This window comes from Orcinus orca, chromosome X (assembly GCF_937001465.1).
Source record: "Orcinus orca chromosome X, mOrcOrc1.1, whole genome shotgun sequence".
Classification (NCBI taxonomy): Eukaryota; Metazoa; Chordata; class Mammalia; order Artiodactyla; family Delphinidae; genus Orcinus; species Orcinus orca.
Genome location: NC_064580.1, coordinates 5334594 through 5358818, shown reverse-complemented (window position 1 = coordinate 5358818; position 24225 = coordinate 5334594). Strand labels below are relative to the sequence as shown.

General features: G+C 45.5%; 1 protein-coding gene across 4 annotated transcripts in view; it reads left to right on the top strand.

Moving 5' to 3' along the window:
- The first annotated feature begins 14542 nt into the window (after positions 1-14542).
- Positions 14543-24225, top strand: part of PNPLA4 (patatin like phospholipase domain containing 4) — a 28461-nt gene continuing 18778 nt past the window's right edge. Inside the window, exons 1-4 of one of the 4 annotated variants that reach the window (XM_004265424.4) lie at positions 14543-14650; positions 15813-15997; positions 19806-19900; positions 20554-20689. In XM_004265424.4, the coding sequence (XP_004265472.3) occupies positions 14590-14650; positions 15813-15997; positions 19806-19900; positions 20554-20689 (477 nt within the window). In that variant the 5' untranslated portion in view covers positions 14543-14589. Of the gene's footprint in view, positions 14651-15812; positions 15998-18980; positions 19538-19805; positions 19901-20553; positions 20690-24225 lie in introns of those variants that run through there. The other 3 variants (XM_049704933.1, XM_049704931.1, XM_049704932.1) reach the window with 3 other exon arrangements.

Genomic DNA, 24225 nt, shown 5'->3' with positions numbered 1-24225 from the left:
TCTTCTCTTTATATCATTCACAAGGGGACACTATTATGCGTTTAAATGATTTCACAAGTCTAGGTTATTGATAAGATGTCTGGAAGCAAGATATGCAAACAGGAGTCTTACATACATTTAATATTAGGTCACTGACTGTATCATCAATTAAGTTATTGGCAGTTACTGGGTTAGATTATCTCATACTGATGGCTTTTTATATAATGTTTCATGCTAAGTTTGAGATAGAAATCTCTAGAAAGTAAATTATACATTATATGTGCCTATGTGTGTTGGGAATATACATCATACATATTAATTTTACATGGGTAGTCATTACTTTATCTAAATTTGTATTTGTTTGTATCCTTTAAATTTTCTATGAAGAATATGTGTTTCTTTAGAAATAAGACAAATATTTTATTTCTTAAAAAACTAAACTCTTACAGGAGTAGAAGTAACTCACACTTCTTTTGTGAAATAATGATTCCCCCTTGAGTGTGCGTGTGTATATTCATATACAAACATAGTTCAAAAGCCTATTTTCATGACCTAGAAGTTACATTAGCAATAGCTCTAATTATGAGAGCTCATTAATAGGAAATTATACTAGTTAATCTAGAAATTATCCTTTTTTTTTTTTTTTTTTTTGCGGTACGCGGGCCTGTCACTGTTGTGGCCTCTCCCGTTGCGGAGCACAGGCTCCGGACGCGCAGGCTCAGCGGCCATGGCTCACGGGCCCAGCCGCTCTGCGGCATGTGGGATCTTCCTGGACCGGGGCACGAACCCGTGTCCCCTGCATCGGCAGGTGGACTCTCAACCACTGCGCCACCAGGGAAGCCCCTGGAAATTATACTTATTTTTAAAATGTAGTTTTCCTCACTAAAAAAATGAGTTCATAAAGTAGACTCTAAGTAACGGCTACTTAGAACCTCAATGAACATTTTAGATACAAACAAACATAGAAACAGTCTGAACAAGTAACATGCTCTATAGCCATTTGACTTTTATTCAGGACAGAACCTAATTCATCTACCTTTAAACCAATCAGTACTCTATAAAGGTGAAGGAGGCAAGAGATGAGAGGGACAGAAATGACCATATTAATCTCAGGTTTCTTTTTTTTTTTTAACATTTTCATTGCAGTATAATTGCTCTACAATGGTGTGTTAGTTTCTGCTTTATAACAAAGTGAATCAGTTATACATAAACATATGTCCCCATAACTCTTCCCTCTTGCATCTTCTTCTTTTGAATGTTTACATGTTTGATTTTATATCGCGATTTCGGTCATGTCTCAAGGAAGGCACACAGAGCATGTGTGCCCTTTGATGCGTTGTAGACTCAAGTGGATGATGATAACTGGGTCTGAAAGCTGACTGCCTTCTCTTTGGAGGTGATGTGGGGAATGATAAAGCACAGGCAGGGGAGAGTCTGCTGGTTTCTAACTGGACTAGGGCCATGTTAAAGTGAGACCTCCCTGGCACTCCCAACCCTGGGAATTGGGGCTTCTCTCTGCCATTTACATCCTTCTGGGATCTGCGGTGTCTCACTCACATCAGCCAGCAGAGGGCAGCCTGTAGACAGTTATAGAAAACAATAAACTCGGACCATGTGAGGAAACCTGTTTTCACGTATGGGTCAGTTCCATCTGGCATTCCGTTTGCAGGATTTTGCACGTCATCTTGCAGGATGCAGGCCCACTCTTCTGAAAGTCACTCAGTAACTAAAGGCAAACATTTCTGAGAATCTGCTGTGCTTAATTGCTACTATCCCTTTAATCGAGTTCCTTGGACAAAATCAAGGATCAGAAGTTGTCTCAACACTTTGAGAGCAGCCAATGAATAACCGGGGGGAAGGGAAACTATAAGATAGGGATAATAGTCTCTCAACAGTGTGCACTAAAACAACCGCAGTTTACTACTTCCCAGTAAAACAGCTAAGGGTACAGCTTTGCCCTCTGACGAACCTGGGTCTCTTTCCTTTGCTCCCTCTATTTGGCCAGGTAATCTGGGGAAAGTGCTTCAGCGTGTGTGAGGCCACTTTCTCTACCTGCTTCAGAGCATTTATTGTGGAGATGGAGATGAGGAACATAACACAATTAGCAAAGGCTCTGGCACACGGTATGGGCTCTGTAACTATTACCTGATTACTATTAATTATGATTATTCTTCATGCACAGGACATTTAATCCAGTGCAAAGGTGCAGCAGAAACTGTCAGGAGTATCTGTCCAGCCCACGAGCCTCCAGGCCTTGAAACCCATCCCTCGCCATTCCTCATTGCTTGGACCAGGGATGGATCCTGATACACATTTGGCCAAGCATATATTCTCTCCACCGGACACGCAGCCTAGAGGGAAAGGGAGGCTATTCTTTGTGCCGTTTGGCTGAACTGAGGGGCTCCCACGTTTGGTCACGTGCACCTTGAGAAGCAGAGAGAGCAGATCTCCTGAGAGGAAGGGAAATACAAGAGATGCTGCATTAGAATCCACAAGACCCTGGCATTCCACATTTGCAGCAACACGGATGGACCTGGAGACTGTCATACTGAGTGAAGTAAGTCAGACAGAGAAAGACAAATATCATATGATATTGCTTATATGTGGAATCTAAAGAAATGGTACAAATGAACCTATTTACAAAACAGAACTTGAGTCACAGAAGTAGAAAACAAACTTATGGTTACCAGCGGGGAAGCGGCGGGGGGCAGGGAGACGGAGGGATAAATTGGAAGATTGGGATTGACATATATACACTACTTTATATAAAATAGATAACTAATAAGAACCTATTGTATAGTGCATGGAACTCTCCTCAATACTCTGTAATTACCTATATGGGAAAAGAATCTAAAAAAGAGTGTATATATGTATACGTATAACTGATTCACTTCGCTGTACACCTGAAACTAACACAACATTGTAAATCAACCAAACTCCAATAAAAATTAATTTTAATTAAATTGTTAAAAAAATAAAAAGACCCTGGCAATCCAAAGCAGAAGCATAGTTTCCACAAGCTTTCCGCTTTTCAGTGCCCATCCCCTCTAGACTTCCATCGTTCCTTGGGTTCTGTATTCTAACAATAATTTTCTTTATCCACATATGACGATTTTTGTTTTTTTCTCTCAGCAACCAAGGGAGTCTTAACTAAGGCAACAAATCTCAAAAACAGAGAATTTTTTTAAAGAGCTCATTATTTTATAAGTAGAACCCAATAATCAAGACAGACTCATTTCAGGCGTAGCAAAAATATTTCTTTTCTCCCCTTTTCCTCCAAGATGATATCTGGGTATACGGGAGAGTATTTCCGAGCAGGGCTAGCTAGATGGGCCCCATGCTCAGAAGGCTCTCACACCTGGTTTACTGCTCTGCTGTCACCATCTTGAAATTCTTAATAATTTTACCTCTGAGCTTGCGTTTTACAAGTGAAGTCCGATGGGACAGTAAAGCGTACACACGAATGAGCACAGAGGATGCATGCGACGTGCATTTCTGCTTTCCCTTGCCACCACTCTCTTGCATAGGGCCTGCGGTGCCCATGAACAGGCACAGAATTCCAGTGGACCCGCAACGTGTGGGAGACACCCAGTCTCACAGCCAGCACAAGGTAAGCACGCCACACCCGGAACTGAGCCGGCAGGGGTGCTGCCAGCCTCAAGAGGACACGTTATTCATCCCCACCACAACTTCCTACAAATGCAGAAAGAAGGCACAAGGGTACTAAGAAACACAAATGACCAAGAGAGAACCCTACTACTCCCTTTCTTCCTGAGGTCACTTCCCTGTATTGGCCAATCTCTTAACCTGGAAGTGATGACATAGAAGAAAAGTGAAAGAGTAACTCTAGTTGTTCTCCTTGCAGTCCGTGCACACTGGTCAGGTGGAGAATGACCAACGTGGACTGTTCAACAGGCTGTGCAGAATCTTCTAGACCCCCTGATGACCAGGCTGAGGCTTATTCTAGCACTGGCTCTCTACGTGGGCACCTCCGTCGCCCAAACCTGCAACATGGCTCTGGTGTCATGGTGGCCAAATTGAGAACTTCTCAGGAACAGTGGTCCTCAGCCCTGGCTACACCTTAGATTCACCTGGGAGCTGTGTCTCCCTAATGATAATATTGATGTCCAGGCTCCATCCTACACGCATCAAAAGGAGCAGAATTAAGACGCTGTACTGGTGTACCACAGTTCCCGAGGCTATGTCTGCAGAAACAGGCAGGGCGATCTTTGTCTACAAACCCCAACATACAAACATGAAGTGGGGGATTAGCACACTGATTTCCTACCTCAACACCTCTCCTTCCCTCACTCAGCTGTGCCAGGGGGTGGGATGGGTTTTCCCCCTTTGCTTAGGCAGGGACTTGCCCTAAGTCGTAACCTGGGTCCTCTTCATCCACAGGTAGCCAATCCCAATCAACAGTCCTCGTGCCATCACAGCACCTGACGGGTGCGGAGGCCCGAGGCAAAGAGGCTGCACCGAAGCTTCGGGCGTGAACAGTGCTGCCTCGTGTGAACAGATAGAGACGGGAAGAGACCCCCAAGCCTGAGACGCGAGAACCTCCATGTTTAACGGTTTGCTGCAGGACGAGCCTCTGAAGTTCCTGGGGTGACGGTGCAGCTGGACAGGATCACTGCCTCCTTCACTTAGCAATGTCTTTATGACAACGATCGTCGTGAACGCCCCGTGAGCGGACATCTGCTTTTGAACATCTGGGGGGACAGTAGAGCAAAGCAGTCAAGGAATGAATCCCGGCTGGGCCAACGATCAAGCGTGCGATCTCGAGAAAGTTACTCTGTCTCTTTGTGCCTCATTCAGCCATCGTCGCCACGTGAGCGCCACCGTCGGTCGCCCCACAGGGTTCTTAGGGACGTTGAATGTGCACTGGCGCGGGCAAGGCCCCTGGAGGAGACAAACACCAAAGACCACGCAAGTGCACGTTCAACAAGCAGCAGCGAATGCAAATTTGGCGTTGCTCCACGCCTTTGAGCACAGAAATAGAAACCAAATAAAAAGCACGCCCAGAGAGCCTTTGCGCTGCAGAAAGTATCAGTCACTTGCCACTCTAACATAGAAAGTACAGGAAAAAAAAAAGGCCTAAGTCAAATGTCAAGAAAAATGTGTAACTAATAGAAATGCCTCTGATTTCAACAATTACGCGTCAACATCTGATGAAAACACACCTCGGTGGGTGGCCCATACAAGTGGGGTCACTGAAATGAAGTCTACGTGGTTACGAGATCCTTCTCACTCAATATTAAGCAAAAATGTTATTTTAGTTTCTTTGCTAACTGAAGGAAAATAACCTTTACACTCGTCTGTGTTCACAGAATGCTGAAATGAAGCTAACTTATATTTTAAATGTTACCTTGTGAATGCTTCTGTACCCTACAGAATCCACATTTTTTCCATAATACAACTGGGAATATGGGGTCATGTTGGTGATGAGCTGATTTTCTAAAATTTGGAGTGTATGAAAAAAGTAAATTAAAAATAAAATTTGGGTCTTCCCTGGTGGCACAGTGGTTGAGAGTCCGCCTGCCGATGCAGGGGACACGGGTTCGTGCCCCGGTCTGGGAAGATCCCACATGCTGCGGAGCGTCTGGGCCCGTGAGCCACGGCCACTGAGCCTGCGCGTCCAGAGCCTGTGCTCCGCAACAGGGGAGGCCACAAGGGTGAGAGGCCCGTGTACCGCAAAAAACTAAATAAAAATAAAATAAAATAAAATAAAATAAAATAAAATTTGGAGTATACGTGCATGAAAAAACAGGAAAATTAAATTTCAGAATTACAAAGACCTTTTGGAGAGCCCTGACCTTACGATTTTACTTTTGCAGCTGTTTTTTAAGTGCAACGTGGCCATGCAGCTACTCCAAGGACTCTGTTAGGAAAAGTTTACTTGCTGACAATGGCCCTTCAAAAGCATGCTAAGACTGCAGTCGTGCTCCCTCAAGGGGAGAGAGTGAATAAAATACGGGAAAGAAAGTTTGGCGCTTAAAATGACAGCTTAAATAGGGCTCTCTGGCTTCCATGTGGGGATTCAGAAATACAAAACTAATGTTAGGCTGGAGGTAGACTTTCCCAAGCAAGGAATGCTGTTGAATGACTTTGAACTTGCCATCTCTTTTAGTCACAGAGAATGAATTCTGTGTGTTCATTATTTTAAATATATCTGCCTACTGGGAAATAGCAGAGTTCATCAGAACTTGGGATTTTTTTTTTCCCCTAGGAAAAACAGAATCAGTCCATACGATTCAAGAAGTACGGCTCCAAAATACTACCACATTCTAACAGTCACTACTCTGCCGCTAGTTTTCTGAGAATTCAAGCCCTAACAGAAGATTCTGAAATTACAGCTGTCTTTTCCATGTCACCCTGGGTCCTTTCAAACTTTCACTTTGACCTCCATTTCAGACTTCTAACCAATCTTACCCATTCATTTTGTAGCTTTGTGAATAGGGAATGTTTCTGTGTATAGTTTGCTATAACACATCACTTTTGTCTTAGAAATTCTGTGAAGATGTAAAGAATGATTTTGAAAGTTTATGTCAGTGGTATATTTCTTATGGTTTTAAAATCAAGTATGAAATACATTAGTGGACACTCACTAAATGGGGACTCTACTCTCTTCGCAAATGCTCAGAAGTAAGGGATGATGGGAGGACCTTTGAGATCACTTCCCACTCTACAAAATGCTTTTGGTAGAAGGGCATCGTCGTTATTGTCACAGCTGTTAAAAACAAACATTTATTTAGCCTCTACTTCTCTGACCCTATGTGTAGGGTAAGATCCTTGGTAGCACTCCAAGAACCACAGCTCCCTACATGGAAATTTATCACAGGGAAACATTTGCATCCATTTACGCCGATTTGGTGAGCAACAGTCTTGTACCATCTCTAATACCCAAAATAGCTCATATAATTCAAAAAAGGCCAACAAAACTACTGATTAATTCAATGGCGAACATTTATGCCAAGCAGCATGTACTGTTCACCTAAACATACCTAAAATTGCAACCAACTTTTCAACGCCCCAAACATTACAGTCGTGTTCTTATTTGTTTGGGGAGATGCTCGCCAGATGAATACGTATCATGAAGTTTTATACATCGAAAAGACTGAACTTCCCTGTCTTATGTAGAGATTATAGCTGCACTTTTGCTTGTTTAACTCAACAAATATTATCAGGTACTGCAGTGGATGTGTTGGTTTAGGCTCGTCCAGCTGACTCCATCTGGACTTGGCAACGCTTCCCTTCATTCTGTCCATCGTCTGCAGTACTCGCTCCCCCGTTCATGGGCTCACATCACTGTATCGCCATTTGCTGTTCACACTGACTCTTCCAGGGACACGCATGCGACAAAAATAGAACCAGCAGGGGTCTTTTTCTAAGTTTGAGAGGTGGGTAGTGAAAGAACTTTTCCACTGATATGCTGAGAGTCTGTGAGGCTGCCAGCAGCCTCCTGGGGATGTCCAGACTGCAGAATGAAACTAAGATGAGAAAAACAGGAAATGGCACAATGGTGGCCTTCCAGCACCCACTGCATGCTTGATCCAGCCATCTCTACAGCTAGTCCTAACTCTAAACCTCCCCATATTTGATATTTATTCATTTTTGGCTGCGCTGGGTCTTAGCTGCGGCACTCGGGATCTTCGTTGCAGCATGTTTAGTTGCAGTATGTGCAGCATACGAACTCTTAGTTGCGGCATGCATGTGGGATCTAGTTCCCTGACCAGGGATCGAACCCAGTACCCCTGCATTGGGAGCATGGAGTCTTACCCACTGGACCACGAGGGAAGTACCTAAACCTCCCGATATTTGAACTAGCACATTCTTTTTGCTTAAGCCAGTTAGATATCTGAAACATAAACTGAAGATTCTCAACTCATATAAACATTTAGCTACCTTCTAGATGCCGGCAAAAACCAAGAAGCAGAGACTTCCCTGGTGGCGCAGTGGTTAAGAATCCGCCTGCCAATGCAGGGGACACGGGTTCGAGCCCTGGTCTGGGAAGATCCCACATGCCGCGGAGCAGCTAAGCCCGTGCACCACAACTACTGAGCCTGCTCTCTAGAGCCCGTGAGACACAACTACTGAGCCCAAGTGCCACGACTACTGAAACCCGCGCGCCTAGAGCCTGTGCTCCGCAACAAAAGAAATCACCGCAACGAGAAGCCCACGCACCACAACGAAGAGTAGCCCCGCCCACCGCAACTAGAGAAAGCCGGTGTGCAGCAACGAAGACACAACGCAGCCATAAACAAACAAATAAATAAATAAAATCCATGAAGTACAAAACAGTCCCTGCTCCAAATCAACTCTGAACACAGAAGGTGGAGGCAACCGCATTTCTAACCAAAATGAAAGGTGAAAAATACTATCGCAATGCCTCAAGCATGGTAACAAAGAGAAGGGTGTGGTTAATATTGACAGAAGGTGTTTGAATATAATCCAAAAGGACATACTGAGACAAAAGAGTTTTTTAGGCCCAGAAGAATAAGTAGAACTTAATAGAGTAGAAAAATGTGAAAGTACATTCCAGTAAGAAAAAACAGTGAACTAAAAATGGACAGTTTATCCACTAAGTTTTTTTTTTTAATTTTATAATGCCTACTCCAGTCCTTGTCATATATTAGACACTAAAGTATATTTAAAGAGTGAACAAAGGCATGAATACAATTGATTAGATACATGATTTATCTGGAGTTAGGACCCTGGTCAATGACATGACCCCCTTCTATAAACACTGTTCCTAATGGAAATTATGTTCTCTTTACAATAACCTACTTTATGACACAGCTTCCAGGAAAAGGAGTAATCAGAGTGACTTACTGCTGTAATTGATAAATGCAGAAAGGGTAGCCTGAGTTAATTGCTACACTTGCTTTTTTTCTTTTTTCTTTTCCAGATGCAAACTAGTTTCCTAAATGTTATAAACTTATACATCACATTTATTAAACACTTTTACCACTTTTTAGTAAAATTATAAATGCCTAAATGTGAAGACCAATTACAAATTCTGACCAAAGAAAGGACTGAAGGAATAACAAGTTTCTGAGACCCGTCAAGGGCCAAAGAGCACGATCCTGGGCACATAATAAGAACTTACTAGCTCAGTAATTCACTTCTGAACCACTGTAGGGGAGGAAGGTCTGTCAGCACCGTTGTAAAAGTTATATGAGACAATGGGTACAAAGGACTGGCATGGAATGGGCCCTCAACAGGTGTCATAATTATTAATAATAAGCTTCCAGCAAATAGGAGTAGATGCAGAAACAAAATACACCAGAATTCTTATTTTCTCCCTTTGAAGTGAGGTGATTAGATAATTGGATGTTTTAGCAATTAGGCTGTTTCTTTTGATGACAGCATCAGTAATGATGAGATCCTGTACTCCAAATTAAAACAGAGTAGTATTTTGGTGAATCTGATGAAGCATACGGCACCAAAGCTGACATTCTGTTTATCACTCAGTGCTATCACTTGTTTGACACGGATATTATTTCCCCAATAATCCCCTCCAGGAAGATAATTATCTGAAGGGTAAGGAGAAGGACTATTCCCGACCATCTGTACCAATTGTGGACCACAAGCGGCCAGGTCAAGGGCAGAGCTGTTTAGCAACAAAGAAAACAGGGCAGAGAGAATACAGATTTTCTTTTATTGGGCTTTTAAAAATATTTAGGACTCCTCTGTCAGGCATTTGGTATCCCACTCCCACCATCACTTCACAACACCAACACCTGGCTACCAAAGATCTAAAACCCCCTTTGTATAAAAGATATCTCTTAAGTATGAACATTTTGAAAGCTTCTCTGCTCTATCTCACACTTATGCAGAATATCAACTGCAAGCACTGTAATTAAGTAATTCTAATACAATAACAGAAACACTCAGAAAATCTTTCTACCTTGATCTCTCAGTTCAGTGTATATTATATTTGGAAACTTTCACATATTAAATTAAAACAAAGCTTATACATAAAGGTTTCTTTTTTTAATGTTTTTTTCTAATAGAAATAGCTTGATATTTAGTTTCTATGCCATGTTAAGATGATCTATAGTGTACACTTTCAGATGTCTTCAATCTCAAGTAAATTACACTTCTTAAGGACGCCTAGCTTTGAATTGTTTTCAAATGTCACCAGCCTGGTTACATACATACATTTGCATATATATGTACATATATAACAGAAAATACATTACATATATAATTCATATACTTTTTGAAAAAAGTATTCTTCCATTTAGAAAAGAGGCACCCAAGGGACTTCCCTGGCGGTCCAGTGGTTAACACTCCACGCTCCCAGTGCAGGGGGCACAGGTTTGATCCCTGGTCTGGGAACTAAGATTCGGCATGCTGCACAGTGCGGCCAGAAAATCAAATGAAAAAATAAATAAACAAACATAATCACAAAAGTACCATCACAGCTCTATGCAAGAGTCACCCAGTTTTACTTCAAGTAGTTGGTTCTTCTAGCGTATTTCTAACAGAGAGAAAACAAGTGCAATAGAAAAGGCCCTTACATTAGTGAGATCTGTTTAGCTTGCAAGATTTAGAAACTCGGTTCTAACTCACTTAAGAAAACAAAGAGCAAAGGGTGGCTGCGGTGTGGGAGTGAGCCAGGGATGGTCGCAGTTGCATCCCCAGGCTCTAGAAATGCCATCACACCTACTAGGCCAGCTTCTCTCCCTCTCTCAGTCCCGACTCCCTCTAAACTGCCTTTACTCCCGGGCTCCCCTCCACACGGTGGCCTTCGCGACGCTTCCTTAGAGAAAACAACAACCTGTGGGAAGGCATAGAGCCTCCTCTGTGGCTTCACGTGGGACGCTCTACTCCACGACTGCAGAACTGCCTCGCTCAGAATTCTACGGTGGTCTCAAAACAAGGGAATGCTTCAACAAGACACAGAGGGTGTGGTGACCCGAGCTATCACCTTGAGGCCCCTGTGGCAAAGGGCGCTGCTGTGTGTGCCAACGGTGTGGCCACAATCCTCTGAAATTAAAGGCTGTGCATCTAACCTTTAAAGTGCATCAAGTTCAGCTTGCAGGGCTCTGGGAGGGGGTGACAGGGGTGAGGAGTTCGTACACGGAGGGAGGGTACGGGTGTCGCGGGGAACGATGGCATGTGCCCCACAGAGCTGTTCAGCTGTACTAAGATGCCAAGGTTGGAAAATAAATGCCACCGCGTGGACAGTAGACTGGAACACGAGATTACACCCAGACACTTTGCGATAGGCTCAGTCCTTGGGGCCGAGGTGTGGCAAGCATCCCTTATCCCTCCCTTACCCCATACCTTTCTCTCTTTAGGAGAATACATCATCAAATCTTGCGGGAGGAAGCTGGGGATGTGGAAAGCCTTGGGCACTTCGTTTCTGTGCCAGCTGCTCTCGTAGGTACCTCCCAGAGCTAAGGGTTTGCTGCCCCCCAGCTCAGTGTGGACATGCACAGCACCCGTGTGTGGCTTTGTACGAGCACATGATCACGCCTCTGCAATTACACATTGACTGTCTCCCTACCCTCTAGGCTCTAGATGAGAAAGAACTGAATTCCTGTCAACTTTGTGTGCCCTGAATCAACACTGTGTTTGTTAAACAATGGATACTTAAATGTTCGATAAATGGCTAGAAAATAAACCAGTTCAAAACTAAATTACGGGGTTTCCCTGGTGGCGCAGTGGTTGAGAATCTGCCTGCCAATGCAGGGGACACGGGTTCGAGCCCTGGTCTGGGAAGATCCCACATGCCGCAGAGCAACTGGGCCCGTGAGCCACAATTACTGAGCCTGCACGTCTGGAGCCTGTGCTCCGCAACAACAGAGGCCGCGATAGTGAGAGGCCTGCGCACCGTGATGAAGAGTGGCCCCCGCTTGTCACAACTAGAGAAAGCCCATGCACAGAAACGAAGACACAACACAGCCATAAATAAATAAATTAATTAATTAAAAAAAAAAACCAAAAAACTAAATTACCGGGTTTCCCTGGTGGCGCAGTGGTTAAGAATCCACCTGCCAACGCAGGGGACACGGGTTCGAGCCCTGGTCCGGGAAGATCCCACGTGCCGCGGGGCAACTAAGCCCATGAGCCACAACTACCGAGCCCGCAAGCCACAACTACTGAAGCCCGCACGCCTAGAGCCCATGCTCCACAAGAGAAGCCACCGCAATGAGAAGCCCGTGCGCTGCAACGAACACCCAATGCAGCCAAAGATAAATAAATAAAAATAAATAAATTTATAAAAGAAAAAAAAAACTATAAATTACTAAGGAAAAAAGAGAGGCAAAACCAGGCAAAAGATTTACTGAAAGATGTTCTGAAAAGGCAATTAAATTACTATATACTCACATCACAAGAGTAATTTACTTAAATCCAACAATCAAAACAAATATTTGTTAATCACACAGTATGTGCCAAGTGCCATGCATGGCGCTGAGATTATAAAGACAAACGTGAATGAATGATATTCTTCCTTACCTTAGGAAACGGAACCTTTTAATTAGTTGCATGTGGGTATGACATGGGGTAGAAGGGAGAAAGGAGGAGAGAGTTTAAAAAAAAAGAGTTTAAATTGTTAAGAATTACGTTATGGAGCTTTGTGGACACTTTTCCTGTGACCCTTAAATTTGGCGGGATCGCACTCACCGACAGGGGTGGTAATAACGGCTAATCTCATCTTTCCTTTAAGCAGAGGATCCCAAAGCCGTGGTGTGCGTCCTGCCTGCCCCAGCGACAAATTTCTCACCTGTCTTCTGAATCGACCTGCTGGCAGTGCCCCAAAGGAGGAAATAGGTGGCCCGGCCACCACTGCAAATTCTGCCTCTGTGGACCTTGTCTCTCCTTAAATTTTCGATGCCACCGCATCACTTTAAAGAGCACCCCAGGAGTCAGACCAGGGCTTTGCAAACTTTAGTGTGCAGAGCAATGCCTGGGGATGCTGTTAAAATGCACACTCTGCTTCAGGAGATCTGAGGCCTGGGATTCTTCCTTTCTAATAAGTTTCCTGGAGGACGCTCTCTTGGGAAGACCACACCCTACCAGAGAGTTCGAAGGCAATGGAAGGAGGCAAGAATGAACAGCTTGGGCTTCCCTGGTGGCGCAGTGGTTGGGAGTCCGCCTGCCGATGCAGGGGACGCGGGTTCGTGCCCCGGTCCGGGAGGATCCCACATGCCGCGGCGCGTCTGGGCCCGTGAGCCATGGCCGCTGAGCCTGCGCGTCCGGAGCCTGTGCTCCGCCACGGGAGAGGCCACAACAGTGAGAGGTCCGCGTACCGCAATAAAAAAAAAAAAAAGAAGGAACAGGTTGTCCTTCTATATTTCCTGGATATACACACACTTGCCCTTCCCGTGACTAAATTCGAATAGTAGTAAAGAATTCAGAGTAATGCAGTTGTGCTATGCATAGGCATTAGGGTGCCTGCAGAAACAGCTGTCTCAGAAGTCTACTTACAAGAATAAACACGAGATCTCTTCCTTAGTCATGACATCCAGCGTTCTTGCTTACAGAAAGTGTTGTGGGCCAGAGCCTAGGTCACTAGCATCCCAAATGAGGAAGAAAGAAAAAAGGCCAAGGTAAAGGCCATCTGGGGAGCTCCCACCCACTCCCACTCCTGCTTAAGGTAGAGACACGCGTTTTTCGGATTCTCTTCTGTACTTCAGTCAGCGTAAATCTGTCCTTTAACAAGGGGGCCTGGAGAACCTTCAACCAGAAACTCTGCAATTCCTTAAGGCTTGCTTGTTAGGATTAGATAGGGAAGACACTGTTGAGGGAGAGAAGGAATTGTCAGTCCTTTGAATCCGGGCGGGAATGCAAGCCAAGTGGGCCGCCTTAGAAAGGTGCTTCTCAGATCTACCCAGAGCCAGTGGTGCTACCAGACGACACAGGCTGGTCTGCTGAAGCCCTGCTATGCAGCATGAACGTTACGATTTAGCACCAACTCGGATTTTACCATCCCATTTTGCAGAGAAGTCACCTGGGAAGCTCAGAGAGGTCATACAACCCACCCAAGGCCACACAGCTTAAGGAGGGCTACGGATGTGAACGCTGCCCAAAGCCATAGTGCGACCTTTCCAACAATGCTTAAGGAAATATCTGAGGGAGTCTTCCAAAAGCTGCGGGTCATCCAATCCCAACGTAGCCCCTAGACCCCGCCCTTACACGGACAGCTGGACCGCCCCGAGGCTGAGGGGGGAGGGAAACCACTGCCGGGGAGCAGCCGCCAAGAAGGCCAAGCACTTCCGGTGCACAGAAAATGAGGGTCGTTCAGGGTCAGCAGACTTGCAGGTGAGGGCCGGCCCGCACGTGGCGCATAGGGACTAAAATGCATCCCGAGGTATCCGAAGACAGTATGACCCGAGACGAGAAAGTCTTATCCCTTACCCGCCCTAGGGGACACCAAGGTCAAGCGGCCGAGGGCGCGCCGCCATGCCGAGTCCAGCGGTTTAAGTGGAGCAGGCGGAGCCTAGCGGACGCACGCATCGGCGCGATGACGTCACAGACCCGCGCGGATAGTCCGGCCTCAATCCCTTCTGCGGAAGCTTCTTGGGCGGGCGTGGTCCGGCCCTGATAGGCACGGCCCGGTTGACTGACGGCCCGGCCCCGCCTTCCGGATAAGGGATGGCGGGCTGGGAGTGGCGGGGGACGAAGTTCTACACGGAAATGCCTCAGACCTGCATTGGTAGGGCGGAGCGCGGGGCGGGCGGGGGCCAGGTTCTGGCCCTCCGGAGGTGGCTCCCGGGCGAGTGGGTCCGTGTAGGCATCCTTGGGGGTGTTGCAGCAGCGACCCTCGTCCCGCCACCCCCAGACCACAGGGTAGGGGGGGCACTGGGCCTGCGTACGCTGGGTCGGCCCCCCTGGAGACCCATCCCCTTCTGCGCTCTCCAGTCTGAAGAAATTAAACCCAAACCGGGGCTCGGCTGCAGCGACTGAGCCTCCTTTCGCACAGGGCCTGGCTCTGCGCATCAGAACGAGTGTTTTCGGTTCCTAAATTCCAGGCCGGGGCCAAGTGCCTAATCTGAAGGTCCCGGGACCCCCGAGAAACCCCTGAGGGCATCCAGGGGGAGCAATTGGGGGGGGGCACTGTTTTATACACGTGGTGAAATCGTTCCCCCTGAAGTTTCGTGAAATATAGTTTCATTGTTAGATTTGTTGCAAGTATCAGGTGATGCAGATGTCATTTCTTTGAGCCTCCAGTTGCCCTCGCCAGTCATGACCTCAGTTTGTCTTGAGAAACTTGGCTATGAAATACACTGCATCGTTGAATAATTGAGTATTGCATTATTGAATAATTGAGAGCATCAGGTTAAAAAAACAAAACAAAACAACAGCAACAAAAAACGGATGCTCACGATGGAAACGGTGGGGAGTCGAGACATATGTTTTAAATTCACTGATGCACTCGCAAAGAGCAAATGTGTCTTTCATTTGAAGTTTGCTCCCTGCTCTAATGATTTCACCAGTAGCCCACACCCCCAAAAGTATCAAAAGGGCAAGAAAAAAGGACCAAATGCCTTGCCAATGGGAATTTAACCATTTGGTTTTTGCCAAGTAATTAAAAAGTAGGTTGCGTAGTCTATGTACTGAACAATTATAGACTGTTGTAGTTTTTTTTTTTTTTTTTAATTAATATGATTGTAGTGGGTCAAGGTGAGAAAGGGAAAAGTTTCCTTGAAAGATTTGGGTGATTAATTAGACTAATTGAAAAGATTATGCTTAGAACAGAGAATTCTGTATATAAAAGAAAGCCTTGGAATGATGACTAGCATAAGAGTACACAGCATGTGGAACAAACTATACCAACTTAACGGGCATTTTTGGGTTTTGTGTCACCAATTTCACAGCTACAATGAAGCACATCAACTTGTCGTTTGCAGCGTGTGGGTTTCTGGGCATTTACCACTTGGGGGCAGCATCCGCACTTTACAAACACGGCCAAAAGCTCCTGAAGAATGTCAAGGCCTTTGCCGGGGCTTCTGCGGGATCCTTGGTTGCTTCTGTCCTGCTAACGGCGCCACAAAAAATAGAGGTAATTAAGTAGTAACTAGGCTGTGTTTCTCATCCAGAAATTACGCCCAAACAACGAAGATGATTGTTAACTATCTACTAAGTTAACTGCACAGAAATAATCCTTTGCCTGGGAAACAGAAAAGGTTGACTTCTTTTAAAATTTAATCATTCAGGATCTCTGCTCTCCATTTGGAAAAGATTATTATTTTGGGTGACAACAAGACAAGGAAATAAAATCCCTTCTTTTACTCTTGAGTGTTTATTTAGTCTTAAGATTCCAGCTTTGTTTCTTTCAAGCAAAGGATATTTCTCCATTAACTGATCATGAGAAGAGCACAGAGCCTGTTCTCAAGGCCTTGAACATGTGGCCGATAAGTCTTTGCTTGCTCCTATTTACAGACAGGCATATAAACTAAAATGTTGGCCTGTAATATCTTTTTTTTTTAAATTTTTATTTATTTTTGGCTGCGTTGGGTCTTCGTTGCTGCACGCGGGCTTTCTCTAGTTGCGGCGAGCAGGGGCTACTCTTTGTTGCCGTGCGAGGGCTTCTCATTGCTCTGGCTTCTCTTGTTGCAGAGCACGGGCTCTAGGCACGCCGGCTTCAGTAGTTGCAGCACGCGGGCTCAATAGTTGTGGCACACGGGCTTAGTTGCTCCGCAGCATGTGGGATCCTCCCAGACCAGGGATCGAACCTGTGTCCCCTGCATTGGCAGGTGGATTCTCAACCACTGTGCCACCGGGGAAGTCCCTGTAATCTCTTTTAAGAGGAATGATATTGGAATTTAATTTGTTTTTCATTCCCACAGTAAGAAGAAGCCCTGAATTCCAAGCAGTTTATCTAGAAGTAATAAAAATGAGCATTAAGTATTTCATTTAATGTAATCTATGTTTTTAAAGTCTCTTTTCTGCTTCTAGACAGCCATCATGCATTCTCTGACTGTGAGAACTGGCTTCTGCAGGTGGAGAATATTCTATCTGTTAATTACTTACATTCTCTAGCAGCTTGGAATAGTAATCAAATAATGATTAACATTTCCATGCCCAAGGATGCATTTGTCACATTTAAATGTTGAAATCCACAACATTTTAAACATCAGAAATCTTGTTTTCAAATCTCTGATGAGCTGCTTATGGAAGAGAAACTGGACTTTAGACCAGTTATTCAGAAATCCACTGCTCTTTTTCTTTTTTATATACTAGAAAAGTGATGGAAAATTTTAGAGATTGTACAGGATGAGAACATGAAGTCAGGGAAAGTAGCAGACTTATGTGCTTTGAAGTGCAGGCTAGTCCCTCCCAGCTCTTTATTTCCTTTCTGAAGCACAGGGCTACTAAGGGGTTGTTTACTCCTGTTCAGTGCAGTCTTTCCTTTAGGTGGGAGCAAATCCCGAGCTTTGGAGTTGGGTAGATTTGGTTCTGAATCCTCAGCAGTTTGAATTATATTAAGTGTGATTTAGAATTAGACTGATTTGGAAATGCTGTGATCACATAGCCCCTTCACTGAAATTCTGCAATGTTCAGACATTGAATCCTTTACCTGAATTTGAGACTTTTGATATCAGTCTGATTACCTGTTCTTTTTTACATTTTCGGTAAATTGGAGATCCAGTCGTATTGTCTCATTGTGTTGGTCAGGCCTTAGGGGTAACTCTTTATCGGGCGCTCACGTTGGCAAGTGGAAAATGATTCTCTGGATTCACCTAGGGCATCCTCGTTTCTCTTTTCTCAATCAGTTTTCAGCCATTTGCCTTGAGGTTACTTTATTTCTTTTCTCTTGAGCATTTGAAATCTACCCCTTGAAGGATGGCTTTGAGCTTTCTTAGGAAACTGTTTTCTACCTACTCAAGTCCCTGTTAGCTCAGTTCTCCCTGTTGGTATATAAGTTCTTCGAGCTTTGTGGTGTTGTGACAGAGATGTGAGTAATGAATCCAGCTCTGAGCTGGTGCATGTATAATTAAGACCAGCACCTGACGCTGGTGTATTTTAGGTGGCAGGCAGATTTAGACTTTGATATGTTAAAAAGCTCAGCGCAGCCGGCCTTTCCTCAGCCCTCAGAATTTGCCAGGCATGGCATTAGACACAGCAGGGAGCTAACTCAAAGATAAGTGCATTCCTTAATAGGTTTCCAGTCTGGTCAGGGGCCGTGTCTGTGTGTGTGTGTGTGTGTGTGTAACCAAAAATAATACAAGAAAATAAGCTGGGTGTGCAGTGTGGCTTGGTAGAAAGAGCATACACTGGGGGGGGGGGGGCACCCCCATTTCTCAGCTGGAAGTCTACAGTGGCTTCTTGAACAGGCAGGGCTGCGTCTGCCCCTGCTGCCTACAATCCACCTACCTAAGCATTCAGAGTGATTTCACCCAAACACAAATCTGAACATCTCATCCTGTGACCTCCCCCTCTCCCACGCCCGGGATCCCTGTTGACTCAGGATGGGGTGCAGATTTCTTTCTTTTTTTTTTTTTACTTTTTATTTTATATTGGAGTATAGTGTTTTTTTTTTTAACATTTTATTTTATTTTTTATTTATTTATGTTTGGCTGCATTGGGTCTTTGTCGCTGCCTGTGGGTTTTCTCTAGTTGCGGCGAGCGGGGGCTACTCTTCATTGCAGTGCACGGGCTCTAGGCACGCGGGCTTCAGTAGCCGTGCCTCGTGGGCTCTAGAGCACAGGCTCAGTAATTGTGGCTCGTGGGCTCAGTAGTGGTGGCTCGCAGGCTCTAGAGCGCAGGCTCAGCAGCTGCGGCGCACGGGCCTAGCCGCTCTGCAGTATGTGGGATCCTCCCGAACCAGGGCTTGAACCCGTGTCCCCTGTGTTGGCAGGCAGATTCTCAACCACTGTGCCACCAGGGAAGCCCTGGAATATAGTTAATTAACAATGTTGTGATAGTTTCAGGTGTACAGCAAAGTGATTCAGTTATACAAGTATCTATTCTTTTTTAAATGCTTTTCCCATTTAGGTTGTTACCTAATATTGAACAGAGCTCCTTGTTGGTTATCCACTCCTCAGTCCCAGGAAGGCAGGGGCTCTGTGTATCTCACGCTCAGCCATTGAATCCCACTTCCTAGCCCACCGCCTGGTGCCCAGTAGGTTGCTGAATGGATGAACTAATAAATGAAAGATAGACCTGGGTTTAAATCCTGGCACTGACACTCATTTTCGATGGCACAGTGGGAAAGATACTTAACCCTCCAAACGTCAGTTTCCTTACCCGTCCAGTGCGGTGACCATACCCACCTTGCATTGTTATATGAAGACGAGGCAACAGAGGCCACATCAGTGGATTCCAGCACTGGCTGCCTGTTAGCCCCGACTGGGGGGACTTTTGTGAAAGACCAGTGCCCCAGGCTAATCTCCAAAGACTCTGACCCGGTAGAGTCATCGCAAGCCCTTTCTCTGTTGTTGGTGGTGGTGTGAATCGTCGGCACTGCTGTAGAGCTGCAGTCCGAACGTTCCAGAGGCCACAGGATTGGTGTGGGTGAGGAATTTAATTATGTTGGAGAGGCCTGTAGAGAAATGTGCTCAGTTACAATTGGAACCCAGCCGTCAAGGATTTTCCACAGGTGGGCAAAGCCATGTGAGGTGGTTTAAAAAGAAAAAGAAAGAAAAAAAAAAAAAAAGATTGCAATTGGCAGACCATATAGCTTGCCTGGGGCCCAGGAATGGTGGGTGAGGGACAGGCCTCGTGGGGATGCGTGCCTGTGAAGCATCCGACATCTGGGGTTGCCTTTATACGGTCCAGGTGCCTTGTGTGATAGGCACAGGGTTCTGGAACCAGAATCGTAATGTTTTTGACAAAACATAGGGTCACCTATTAATTTTCTTTTTCAGGAATGTAACGAGTTTACCTACAGTTTTGCCGAAGAAATCCGAAGGCAGACTTTCGGGGCAGTGACACCCGGCTATGATTTCATGGCCCGATTGAGGTGCATATATAGAGTACATTCCCCCGCCCCCTCCCCCAAGCCTGTGAAGACAGAGGATGCTCTGGATACATTGTAGCAACCCCAGTCAGCATTCTCTCTCCTGAAGCATTTACAAGGCGGTCAGTAATTAAAGGTGAATCATGCAATGCGTGGCCAAGCCACTCAAGATGGCTGTTCTCTTGCTCTCTGTACATCCCCTGCTCGACCAGTCCTTGCTTCATCTGCACCCTACTCACAAACGCTTGCCTCCTGCCCCAGCTCGTGACTGGCCTAATCCTTGGGCCAGAGCGGCTCCACCTGGTAGTTTATTAAAGGGAGATACCTGCCCTCCACGATGGGTGTTAACCTGACGGGCTGTGACCTGCTGGTTTCTGTGGTAACAGATGAGCCCACCTGACATCAATTCCCCATATAAATGGTGGCCTCCTTCGCCCCCGGGTAGTAAAGATGGCTGCTTTGTCCTGTCTGCCGCCTGCCGAACATGATGGGGTGTCTCTCCAGGACTCTTTTGCTTTGGACATGTAAGATCCCCCATCCAGTAAGCCATAGGTGTCGCTGTCACTGTCTCCGGGCTTTTTCTCGGGTCTCCAGTCTGGGCAGCTACAAGGCTTGCGGGCCAGTGGGGCGCAGCGGCTCCCTTATTTCTTCTTCAGGAGCGGAGTGGAGGCGATTCTCCCTCCCAACGCGCACGAGCTGGCTCACAACCGCCTGCACGTCTCCATCACCAACACCAAGACCAGAGAAAACTACTTAGTCTCCAGTTTTCCCTCCCGGGAGGACCTCCTTAAGGTAACACTGCCGCATTCCTTGTTGGAGGAAATGAGCAAGTGCTGATATACATACTCCCACAAACAGCGCGCCCGCGTTCTTTAGGTCCAGCATTGCATACCATGCCTGATGGATGGTACATGCTCCGTAAATCATGCGTCTGAAGGATGCATCCGCCAGTATCCCTCCGAGGCCGCCTTATGGCAGGCGGCTCCCAGAGACCTCAGGAGTAGCTCAGTGTTTCTTCTTGTGATGTTCCGTGTGCTCACGTTTATCCTGGGATTAAACTTGACTAGCAAGAACCATTCCTTACATTGACGTAGATAATACTCCTGCAGTTTGTGTAAGACTTTGTTTCAGTACTATCGTATTCGGTCCTTCCACAGCCCTGTAAATCAGGCAGGACAGGTGAGATTACTGTACTTTTGTCGCTTTTTTAAGAGAAGAAATGGGTGGAAAGATTTTGTGTGACACACCCCAGGGTGTACTGACTGCCAGTGGGAATCCAGGTCTCTTACCTTTTCACTCTAATGTTCCTTTTCCTTTCTTCCATTTTGCGTTGATGCCTTTCTATCCAAACACATGTGAAAGTCGGTTGGGAAATCATTGTCTCTGGGATAGTTCAGCTGATTTGCAAATAACAGTGCATTGCTAAGGTAATACATTAAATATTTTACATTTGAAAGGGTGCACTTCTCTTAGAAAAGCCAGGCTATTTTCTTCTTTTTCCTCTTGTGGGAATTGCAGCGAGCTTCAGGTGATACAGAGGACGTGTGTTTGGATACAGCAGCAGGCGATGGATTGAGAGAGCTACAAGTTCCACCTGAATTAGATGATAAATGCATTGAGTTTTACTATCAAAACTCACTGCTCGAATTTTATGTTTGAATGATATGATTTGAAATACCTAATGAAATGTTGAGCTGACAAGTAAAATTACTTTGTGACTTAAGAGATTAGAATATTTTCACTCCCGTCTCTCACTTATACATTCATAGTCATTCCATCTTAGAAAAATATTTTTCTATAATATTATTATACTCTTGTGTAGACTTAAAAAATAGAAAGGGAGAAGCTGATAACGCATGCCTGAATTGTCACCAATCGTCAGTGCCGACGCAGATATATCAGGCTTGCAGTGGTTAGAATACCTCTTCTTGTTGGGAAGAGAACAAGGTTGGGAGCAAAAGACTATCGTCCTATCATGAAACGAGGGCAATTCTACCCACAGCTACTACCTTCTCCTTGAGTCTGTCCGTGGCTACTGTATCTACAGTGGCCGAGCCCCTGATGTTTCCTGTATCCCACCCTGATTTACTTACCACTGTTCCGCATACGAATTTTACTGCTCTGTTTACTTAGTTTTTGTCTATCTTCCTTCACCAGAGTGTAAGCTCGGGGTGGGGGTGGGGGGTAGGAGGGTCCAGGGACTGCTGTGTTCTGTCCACTGCTGTATTCCCAGCGCCTGGCACAGTATCAGCTCCCTCAACCTGTGCTCCATGAGTGAATGGGAATGAATAAGTCAATGAACTAAGATGGCATCTATTAAAAGAATGAAGAAGCTGGATCCTTCATGTTCAATGATCTGGACAAAACGTAATTCAGCTCGTTAGTGGCCCAGCTGGGACCACAGTCCAGGCCTCTAACATTCTGCTTGGTAGCCATGGCCCCCTCTCCCAACGCGAGATAAAATCACCCTCTTAATTCCTTTCATGTGGGAGTGTCGTGAGCTCAATAACGTCCCCCAAAGATGTCCATGCTGTAATCCCCAGGACCTGTGAATACGGCGTCTCACATGGCAAAAGGGATTGTATAGATGGGGTGAAGGTGAGGGTCTTGATGGGGAGGTGATCCTGGGTTAGCTGGGCCTACCCAAACTAACTTAGTCACACGTGTCCTTAAAAATGGAGATGTTTGCTCCTTCTGAGACGCAGGAGCCTTTGTATGAGGAGGGCACCACGGGTCCTCCCCTTGACAGCCAGCGAGGCAGAGGGACCTCAGTCCTACAGCCAGTGGAGCTGAATGCTACCAGTATCTGAATGAGCAGGAAACCAAGTCTCCCCTCCAGCCCGCAGGAAGGAATGCAGCCCTGCCAGCACCTGAATTTTTTTGCCCAGGTGGATCTGGCCCGTGCTGGATCCCGACCTCCAGACCCAGGTGGATCCGGCCCGTGCTGGATCCCGACCTCCAGACCCTGGGATCATACATTTACTTGTGTTGTTTTAGCCTTTCGATTTGTGGTAACTTGTTATAGCAGCCATAGCAAAGTACTGCAGTAAGCAAACAGGACTTTTTTGATTTGCTTTGTTTTGGATAATAACTACTCAGAGAACTGGTGAAATTACTTGAGTTCATTGAACAGAAAAGAACTAGTTGGCACAAATGTATAATACCTTGTAAGGAGAATAATTGAATAATTAATATGTATCCTAGGTTATACGAGAAGCATTTTAAATGTTTAGTAGAATGCTCTAACCTTTTGCAGAAACTCAAAGAAAGGAAGGATAGATGGTTCCTTGACAGCAGATGGTGGCTATAAAAATGTATGAAATGTATGCCTGGAATACTCATGAGCATGTAGTTCAAAAAGGAAGACTGGTGAAGACTGCAGGAGGGAGGGAGAAGAATATGAAGGGAAAATATCTCCCCCTCCCGCCAACACACACACACACTGGGCAGTGACATGCTGTGTTCTGATCAAAGAGGCCAGTGGGAGACCGCCGTCTGGGGTGGTAGTTCTGACCACCTCATTCAGTGTCAGAGGAGAGAAGAAAGGTGCCGGCCACTCCCCCACTTCCTTAGCTAGAGACCGGAGGGCGCTGAGTTCCAGAAGCCAAGAGGAGAAGCAGCCCACAGTTTGTAACTGGCGTCTCCTGGGAGCTTTGCCTGCCTGGCTCTGGTCCCTCAGCCTTGGGTTTAATGTCTATGATCTTGGAAGTCTGTAGGTGACAGACGGAGATTAAGATTGAAACCAGAGGTAGAGCATGTCAAGGATCAATTGCTAGCCAGGACAGGAATATGGGAGAGTACTAAATATTGGTGATTTTAAATCAATGCCTCGTTTATGCTCTTAATTACTAGATTTTTTTTTCTTTTTAATGCCAAGCTCTTCATTATCCACCAGCCGACTGCTGCCTTTTATTATAGATAGGTTCTCTGTGTACCTGAAAATCCAACTAGAAACCTGTATCTCACAGTGTGTGCATGGGTGTCCGTGTGTCTGTGTCTTGTTACCCTGTCTTGGATTATCACTTGTTTTTTGTGCATCTCCCAGTGTTCCTATTTAGGTCTGCCATTCCCTGATGGTGTCCTCTGAGGCTAATTACGTTTGAGCCTCAGTTTTCTCAACTGTGAAATGGAGATGAAAGCTAATCGGTGTTACCATGGCGAGTAAATTGAAAAAATCATGTAAAAGTGTGCTTGAAATAGTCAAGTCCTATAAGCTTGTTAATTACAGTCCATATTTAGTAAATAATGAACACATAAGATAATAAGCCACACACATCACTGGTCAGCATCCCTGTGTGAGTCTGTCATGAAATTTTAAGGTCCCAGCT